The 10,141-nt window shown below is 38.9% G+C and overlaps 1 protein-coding gene across 1 annotated transcript; it reads right to left on the bottom strand.

Moving 5' to 3' along the window:
- Positions 1-1,365: 1,365 nt before the first annotated feature.
- On the bottom strand, positions 1,366-9,856 carry LOC115692558 (TMV resistance protein N-like). Its single transcript, XM_056308888.1, has 7 exons — positions 9,260-9,856; positions 7,992-9,117; positions 7,627-7,905; positions 3,519-4,394; positions 2,530-3,072; positions 2,211-2,362; positions 1,366-1,870 (listed from the first exon to the last, which is right to left on the bottom strand). Exons 1-7 carry the CDS (start codon positions 9,730-9,732, stop codon positions 1,366-1,368), a joined length of 3,954 nt encoding a protein of 1,317 aa, XP_056164863.1. The 5' UTR covers positions 9,733-9,856.
- Positions 9,857-10,141: the final 285 nt, after the last annotated feature.

The raw sequence follows: 10,141 nt of genomic DNA, 5'->3' as shown, positions 1-10,141 counted from the left end.
ATCAATTGTCGGAATAGAAGGGAAACATATGAGCCATTATGAGATCATATTAATTATGATCATTGAAGTAAATTTACTAATGATTTAGGATCAGAAAATTTTTGCGAGAAACTCGGATACGTTTGTGATCTCTCTAAAAGTTCTTGAACGCCAGAACTCCTGAACTTACGAGAACTTTGAGGAATCCTCCTCCCTTTGACGAAATGCTACTCATCGTCACCTAAAGTTGCAAGGACTTTCCAGGTAGTACCACTGTTGATATGCACTTACTAATTACTAAATATACGTACCATCACGTACGAGTTCGATGAAGGAACTTACTATGCTATTGGATAATTACTAAGTGATAGGATCAAGTTATTAACTCTACAATCAAATTGCTAACCTTAAAAGAAAGTTACTAACTACAGGCGGAGCGATTAAAACGAGGACTCCGCGGGACTTACGACCATCGGAAAAATAATTGCGACATACAAATACTATCAGTTACAACTAGAGAGGAAAATTACTGCATCAATGGTGAATTGCAAAATGATGGCACCCTCAAGCTTAAGACTAATGAAGAGATGTTCGTGATGGAAAATTAATAACCATAGGCGCAGTACAACTTTCGAGGATTTTAGGTGATTTACAATTGTTCTGGATTACTGAGAAATTTCGTTGTTTGTTACAACTATTTGATGAAATTTACTATATTAATTTTAAGTTTACTAACGACTAAGAGTAACGTACAGGTATGCCAAAAATTATTTTTTGGCAATGAGCAAAGATTGACATACAGCTATAGCAGGATTATGTATAGAAACACATAAGTAGTGCCGCAAACCTTTTCTGCTCTATCTGTAACCACATACCGCATAAATTTTTTTTTTTAAATTACCAACAGTTTCTTAAGGGATAAATATACCATAAATTCTAAAATTTGCTGTAAAAGTGTAATCAAGTCCCAAAACTTTCAAAAAATGCAATTGAATCTTAAAATCTGTCCAATCGGTACAATCAAGTACTTACGTCAGCTCCATCAAATCTGAATAGCGAACAATGCTGTCATGTCATTTATTGATGTAATTTGACCACACATGCCTGGAGATACTTGAGCCAACCTGATGCCCCGTCCTAATGAATCGAAGTGTCTTGTGTGCCAGGTCACCCTCTATCCATTCACATATATTTTGATCTCCCATGAGAGATTGAATCGAACGCCATCTGTTACTCCGTCAACAAGACATGTCCCGGGGTATCAGGAAACATATGCCACCCCCTAATTTGTTTCACTGGCTTAATGATTGCCTCCTTAAGACCTCTGCATGCCAATACTACTCCACTCGCCTCTTCTTATAAAAATTTTCACGTGCTTCCAGTTCCTCAAATCTGCGCTGGGAGAAATTTGCGTAAGAATTCTCGGTACTCCATTTCACAGAGTGAAGTTGGATCCACTAATCGATTGTCTTCAAGCGCAACCTTCAGATCATCATCTAGTTGCTCGCATCTTAGCACATATCCCAACTTTTCCACGGTTCCACCCGATACTTTAAGTGTAAGGCTAAATCGTAAATAATCCTCGTTAAATTCAAGAAAATCAACTGCTCCCTCCAACACTCCCCACAGCACATTTGGTTTAAGGTACTGGAACCACATGTGATCAGAATCAAATGAACCGAGAGTTCCCGATAGCGCATTCCGTCTTTGGTCGTTAATATGTGGCACGATGTCGAAAAAAATTTCCTTTTCTCCATCTTCTACACCGAAAACAACACAGAGAGCCAATCCTAGGAACTTGTCATAAAAGTCCTGTGAAACCATGAAAGATATGGTATTGCCTTCAACAAGGACAAACGCCTCTGGCATCTCTCCTTTAGGGAGAACATTTCTGTGGTAACAAGAGATTCCGGAATAGCGATACTTCTGTTGTACAGGTAAATTGTTAGAAGCACCCAAGTTGGTAATTAGTTCAAATAGAAGAATTTGATTTGAGAATTTTTCTTGTAATTCAACCGTATCTAGAGTTCTATAATAGTTAAACATATCGATCCTTCCTTGCCTTATATGTAACACTCATGAAATCATTCACTTGCAAGTCGCCACCCCTATTACATGCAAGTGCAGAATCACTTTATGTTAGATTTGCTTGTTTGTCTAGAATTTTCAGCTTTTGCATTACACAAACACGGTGCGCCAGACATACACTCCAAATCAACACACGCACTTACGAATGCGCGGAGACCTCAACTGAGAAGTCGGCCATGGTAGCGTCATCTGCTTCGACCTCAGCTGGCAAGCAGTCCCAGCGAGAGCCACCTACTTCACTTGAACTGTCTTCCTCGGTGCTTGTTTGATTATTATCTTCATGCTCTAGCCACCGCTATTACATATAGGTGCAGAATCACCATATATTAGCTCGTTTTGTTTACTAGCATTAGCAACTTTTGCATTATACAAACCACACAGTGCAACCAACATAACTCTTTATCAATCACACACACACCACAAACACCCAGAGAAGAGAGAGAGAGAGAGAGAGAGAGAGACCTCAAGTGTGAGGTCAGCGAAATATGTTTTACTTCTTACTTCCTTTGCGCTCGTTTCACTATCGTCATGCCAAATCTCATAGAGCAAAGCAGGATCTAGCAACTGGTCGTCTTGAAGCAAAACCTCCGAATCGTCCTCTAGTGGATTGCATATTAGTCGGAATCCACACTTTTTCACAATTCCACCACTCGATGCTCTAATGCCCAACTGGAAAAAACATGAGTCATTCGGACCAACCTCGTATAATTTCCATAGATGCTCTGCATCGACATATTGAAGAAACCCATGATCTGAATACAATGAACTGAACGCGAAATGCTTTTGTCCCTTCCATTTGCCATTAACGCATGCAGTCAACCTAAATTTGGCCCTTCCTTTTCCTTCCTTTACTCGGAATACAACACATAAAACTAATCCTAGAAATTTATTACACAAGCCCCTTGAAGCCATGAAAGATATATAACCCTCTTTGTTAGGGAGCAACCACCGTGGCATCTCTCCTCCAGGTAGAACAAGACACTGTTCAAGTCTGGGACGAAAGTTCTGTCATAGATGTAGATCGTTAGATAGTTTTTCGAAATTGACACCTAGAAAAGAAGAGTTTCAATGAGTTAAGTGGGTAGTCCTAGAGTTTAGCTATTGTTAGCAATATCATTACAAAGATGTCTTGTTCTTAATTGGTGGAAACAGGACATATATTGTTGAAGATTTTGTAATTGAATGAACTTATATTGTTGAAAGTTTTCATTGGGTGTAATGCCACAATGAGCTAGAGATGTGTAAATAGATAGAATATCATTTTCGTTGCCTTGTAGCCACTTCCACTACATGTACATGCAGAATCACTTTCTCCATGTTTGCTTTTCTTAATTAACATATAGATGCAATATTTTCAGGCTTTCACAATATGCAGCACTCGTTGCAAACCAACATGTACATAACTCCATATTATGACTCCATATTAATGAGAGAGAGAGAGAGAGAGTAACCTCAAGCTTGAAGCAATCATTCATGGTGAACCCATTACGGACCAGTTCATGACATGAAGATAATTCAACATGATTAACATGACGCATGTCAGAGGGAATTTTACTGAGAGATTCGCAACCATTTGCCCATAGATCTCCCGATTCCCTTGGAATCACAAGGATCTCTTGTAGTTGTCGGCATTCCGAAACATCCAACTTGAGTAAATTATGTAGTTGCTCGCATGTAGGAAGGTTAGTAAAATTGTTTCTCGACAAATCTAAATCTTTCAAGTACGGAAAACAGGAACGATTTTCCAAGAACTCTACTTCTAATAGATTGCATCCACTAAGGCTTAAAATTAGTAACTTAGGAAATCCTGTCTTGCTATGGAGATCACTCGAATCCTCCTCCTTTGGAAACTTGATTAGTTTTGAACAGCCATCAAGCCGTAGGCTCTCAAGATTTGGCAACCTGTAAATGCTAGACGGAAGGATTGCCAGTTTCTTGCAATCAATTAAACTCATATTCTTCAAAGAGATAAGATTTTCTATGGATGCAGGAAATTCCTCGATTGAAGTCCCTTTTAAATAAAGTTCTTGCAAGCTTTCGATTTTATCTGGAATATCAGGAAATCTTTGCAACTTTGAGCAACCAGTAAGATTGAGAAATTGAAGATTCTTGGACTGCAGCACGTTGGGGAGATGATGAAGGTTAGAGCACCCTTTTAAATTCAACAACTGTAACTTGGCGTGATATGCAACTGATTCGTGAGCACGCTCCAAGTTTTTGCACCCATGGAGATCCAGTTCCTCCAAATTTGGAGTCCAATCTAGGTCCAGCATACAAATCACAGACGGGCATTCACTGCAGTTAAGGAACTTCAAATTTTTGAAGTCCTGCAAGAAAAATCCGGACGGAAAAAAAATGGAGAATTTAATAAAAAACACTTGATCATCATTCAAGCCACGTGTAATTAGAATTCAATTGATCATATGGTGTATATAGAGCACTCCCTCTCCCTTTTTAGATATGAGTTTAGTAAGCGATCCTTGGAAATTGCCCAAAAGAGAAGATCCAAATAGAAAAATACTTGGAATTCCACCACGGACTAGAGTTCTATCAACTGACATAGAAGAGAAATCATCCCATTGCTAAGGCTCCATTTGCTTCACGAAAAATGGATGATCTGAAAAACATTTTCCTAAAAATGATAACTTGTTTCGCTTACAAAAAAATGATTAAATAAAAAATATTTTTATTGTCCATGAAAATATTTAGATATAAGTTGTAGTTGACAATGAAGATATTTTTTTATCGATATATTATTTCATACGATACAAGCAATTATTTTTAAGAAAATATTTCCTAAATTATCTATTTTTCATGAAACAAATGGAGCCTAAGTGGCGTGGCCACTTTCAATACCTATACGCGCAACAACAATACTTGAGAGAGAGAGAGAGAGAGAGAGAGAGAGAGAGAGAGAGAGAGAGAGAGAGAGAGAGAGAGAGACTGTAACCTTGCGAGCACATGAACCACAGGCAATCCTTTGCCAAGTAATTCATCACATGAATTTATGCTAACATAGGTGGCACTTGATACATATGCAATCTTATGCAGAGATGTGCAATCTGCCGCAAAGGCAGTGGAAGCTCGGGAATCTCGTGTCATCAATTATTAGGTCATGGTGGTTGGTCGATCGACTTTTGAGAATCGCACACTTTGTACCATGTAGTAAGACCCTCGATGCATTACAAGTTGCTGAACTTCATATTAGTGAAATTGTGCGCCTACATGGGATTTCAAAGACAACCCCTTATGTCAAGTTTATTGGTCACTTTTGGCATACATTACGAAAAATGGGGACTTGCCTCAGTTTAGTTCTGCTAGCCATATTATTAAAGAGTTTTACTAGAAAAAAATGTTAAACAATGGGATTTATTATTGGTTCAAGCTGAGTTTGCATATAATAATTTAGTGAGTCAAGCTATTGGAAAATGCCTATTTGAAGTTGTGTACCGAAAGCATCTTTTAAGTCCTTTGGATCTTACACCATATCCACCACTAGGTATCAATTTAGCGGAGATGCTGAAGAAAGAGCTAAGACAATCAAGCAGTTACATGAGGAAGTGAGGAAGAGAATTTTGAAGCAAATTGACAAATAAGAGAAAATTTCAAATAAGAGCTGAAGTGTCATCATTTTCTCAAATAAGGGTCTGACGTGGATTTTATTTCAAATAAGGACATGAAGTGGCTATTTATGTTTCAAAGAAGGACATGACTTTCTGAATGGTTAAAGGCATTTTTGTTCATCATCTTTTTTTGAATTTTTTCCTTTTTTTGGTTCTTTCTTTCTTCTTCGCTAGTCATAGGCGACGCCGTCCCTTGCCGGCCGCCAACGAGGTGACCCTCACCCAAATCTGGCAAGGGCCGGCCTTGCCTATGGCCGGGGAGGGCGGCCTTGCCCAGGGCGAGGGTGGCCCTTGCCAGATTGGGTGAAGGTCCTCGCCTAGCCCGGCCACCGGCGAAGAAGAAAGAAAAAAACCAGAAAAAAGGAAAAAAGAAAAAAAACTAACAAATAAAAAAATAATTTAAAATTAAAATTGTCTTTGGACGAAAATGCCCTTGATCAGCTGGAATATTTAGCTGGCCGACGACCGGCAAGATCAGGCCCTTATTTGAAACTGTCATTGCCACTTTCTGCCTTTATTGGAGACTGTCATTGCCACTTGAGACTTTTATTTGGCACAAGTTTCACTTCATGCCCTTATTTGAGAAAATGTGAGCACTTCAGGCCCTTATTTGAAATTTTCTTTGACAAATATCCTTGCGAAGCAAACAAACATAGAAAAGCCAGCTATTTTTAAAGAAGGTGATCTTGTCTGGTTTCATTTGAGAAGAGCACTTTCCACCTAGTCATCGTGCCACGGTTGGTTCTTTTCTAGTTTTGGAACGCATTGACAATAATGACTACAATAGTGAGCTTTACGTATAGAATGGGGTTTCCGCTAATTTCAATGTTGCTGATCTATCACCATGAAGTTGGCCTCGAGTATGAGTCTTTTCCAATAGAGGGTGAATGATATGAGAAATATTTCGAATCCGTATTCAAAGACTTCGAGATCCTCTCTTGTGAATAGAATAATAGGGATAGAACATATTTTCTGGATCTGTCATTTTGTTCATAATTTTTACGATTGCTTTAGTCTCGATTAAAATTTGATAATGTTGTTGCATGTTTTTTTTTTTTTGGGTCGGAGTGGTTGCGTGTTTGAATTCCGTATGTTAGGTAGGTTTATCTTTTCTTTACTTGGAGGTTGCTCAAAGGTTTCCTAGGCTGCTAGTTACAAGTTCCCTCTCGGTCTATAATTGTAAACACAATTAATTTATAAAATGAAGTTTCCTTCTATCTTTTTCTCTGTCTTTCTTTCTGTCCCTTTGGTGGATTCACGAGTGATCCAGAGAGTGCTGCACATTTCAAGTGGCCTACAAAGGGTGGTGATTTGGTTAAGGTAGACCTAGATTATATAGTCCCTTCCTATCCTCCATAGTGGGGTTTTTCCACTTCATTAAGATTGAAAAACCCTGTTATTTATTTGTTCGTTCAACATATTCCGATGTCAGTGTGGCGGACGAACATGACAGCAAAATTGAAGTTACTGACCGTTTAAGTTCTTGTTAATTTATGTCACCAATAAGTTCTTGTTCCAACTTTCGGTATTAAAGTTACTGACCGTTTAAGTTCATCATTCTTATGATTTCAGTACTTGTAACATTTTGAAAGAGGACATCTAACTTTTTTAGTGAATATATTTTTTTCGAATCGACATTAAGATTCACATAGGAAAGTGTTTAATACTCCCCCTAAAACAGGAAGGTTCCGCTTATGCTGGTTCACGCGGTAGATCGACATCTTGTAGTTAGTGCTTTAATCAAATATAAACAATTTAATGGATGCAGATGTTTCTTAAGCACATTAGCGAGCATCCCCAGAGTTAGAAATTGTTGAAATCAAAGTTTTCAATAATACACGTGCATATCCATAATCATACGCGCGCGCGTGCGCACACACACACATATATGTAAATAAGAGATAAGTAAATAAAGACAATTCATTTAAATGCGCACCTTAAATTGCTCCATCACGACTTGGATGTTGCTTTTGTGCATATCAAGTCCAACTAACTTCTTTGGACCAGAGGGAAATTCGAGAACCCAAGGAGGACATTCAGGCCATTCCAACCATCTCAGTTCATTAGGAAGGCAGATAAGACCTTGGAAAGAGTTATGCACATTAATCATGATGAGCATCCTCAACCTTCTCATGTTTCTAAAAGCATTAGGACCTATGTATATTGCTTCTGTCTTGGGTAAATCCAAAACTATGGCTTTTATTGCATTTGTTCCCTGCATTTATAGAACTTGCATTACAATTAGTATACAAAGTCAAAGAACAAGAGAGTAAAATTAGTGTTTAAACGACCAAGACTTACCATATCCCCTGATAGCACATCACGGACATCTTCACAAAGCCATAACCTGCTGCGTCTTCCAGGATCATCGCGACATTCTTGTCTAACAATATCCATGCCCATCAATTGAATCAAGTCATGCATATGTAGTGTCTCCATTTCTGTATCTCTGAAGGTCTTCTCAACAGTTATTAAGGACTTCTCAACAAGAACTTGCACTCCAATTGTTGTGTTAAAGTTGCAACTATTGAGGACTCTCATAATGTACTCCATAGATCGCCCCTTGAAGAAACATGCAATATCAAGGAATATCTCCTTTGTATAGTCCTCTAGTCCATCATAACTTAACTTGAGAACATCATTGATGGTTTTGTCAGGACTTTTGGCAAGTTTATTCATGGCACTTTCCCACTCTTGTTCTCTTCTACCACATAGGAAAGAGCCCAATACCTCAAGTGCTAGAGGAAGTCCATTAGCATAATGCAAAGCACTATCCACAAGATCCCTCCTTATCACTATTTCCTTATTTCTAAGAAAAGCATGTTTATTGAAAAGTTCGAGAGCTTCCTGATTCGCTAGAGTTTTAACTTCATAGATATGATCTTTATCTATCCCATGGAAAGTTAATAGATGGTTATCTCTTGTGGTGATGATGATTCTGCTTCCTTTGCCAAACCATTCACGCTCTCCAGCTAAAGCATTTAACTGTTTTCTGTCATCAACATCATCGAGAACAAGGAGAACTTTTTTGTGGCAAAGTCTATCTTGTATCAAATTAATACCTCCATCAACACTAAACACTGTTAATCCTTTTCCCAGTAATATTTCGGACAACAATTTTTCTTGCAAAGGAACTAAATCCTTGGAATCTTTTGAAGTTTCCCGAACGTTTGCCAAAAAACACGAAGCATCAAATTGTCTAAAAATATCATTGTAAATGGCTTTAGCTAATGTTGTTTTTCCTATGCCTCCCTGTCCCCATAATCCTATCATGAGAACATCATCACGAGACTCAAGATTTAACATTGATTTCAACTTTACAACTTGTGGATGTATTCCAACTGGATGCTTGGCAACATGTAAGGGTGTTCGGTCTAACTGAATAGAGATCTCCTTCACAATTCTCTTTATAAGATCTGCTTCATCTCTGACAAAATCCAGAAAGGTCCTTGACACATTAATTTCCAAAGATAATAACTTTCATGGGAAAAAAAGAAGAAGAAGATGCGATTCAGCATATATAAGACAATAACAAAGCAGTGTAACATCAATCACTACTTAGTACTTACTTATCGTTCAAATCCCATCCGGATAAGCTACCGGCATCAAAGAGAGCCTTCTTCCATCTCTTCACTTTCTCCGAATCTTTCCCGAACTTGCTCTCATGCTTAACCATAGCTTCTCTGTAGCTCTCTCTTGGTGTTCTCACTTCTCTGGGTTCCACTTTGTAAAACACCGGAAAGACCATGAGGTCTCTTTGCTCCTTGCACTCCATGATTTTTGCCACCTCTTCCAAACACCACGGCGAGGAAGCATAGTCCTCGGAGAAAACGATGATCGCGATGCGCGATTCCTCGATCGCCTTCATAAGCACCGGCATTATTTGCTCTCCTTTCCGGAGCTCCTCGCTATCGACGTAAGTGTAGATTCCTTTCTGGTCAAGAGCTGTGTAGAGATGAGCGAGGAAGCTCTTCCGAACGTCCGTGCCTCTGAAACTTAGGAAGACGTGGTAATTCCCTTTCAGATTCACAGAAGCAGCCATTAGAGGAGATGACGGTTGATGTGCTTCCGCAGAATGTTTACTGTCGGGTCGGGTTGCAGCTTTATCTCTCACTGTCGCGACCTAACTCCGGCCAAGAGATATTTGTTGAAGGATGTAAACATTAATTGATTCGCTTGAAAGACAAACCAAATAGTTCATTAATCCAAAGACCGAGGCACTCCCAAGTCTCATATTTCACGCGACAAGAATTGTCTAAACTAAACATTCAATTGGAGTCGCCACTAGCTATGATCAAAGATTGGCTAAAAACTCTAATCGAGACGCGAGAGTATCGTCTCGATGCGTGAGAAAACCAGATATTCTAAAGGATCTGAGACTTGATTACACTAGCACCCATCCCGCAAAAAAATCATTCGGACCCCCCATTTTGGCATTTCGTCGAACATGG

Source organism: Syzygium oleosum, unplaced genomic scaffold, assembly GCF_021117445.2.
Source record: "Syzygium oleosum isolate NSW1041296 unplaced genomic scaffold, Sole_v2.1 Sole_v2.01, whole genome shotgun sequence".
In the NCBI taxonomy this organism is placed as follows: domain Eukaryota; kingdom Viridiplantae; phylum Streptophyta; class Magnoliopsida; order Myrtales; family Myrtaceae; genus Syzygium; species Syzygium oleosum.
Note: the sequence above shows the minus strand (reverse complement) of the source record. Positions and strands in the feature narration are given on the sequence as shown.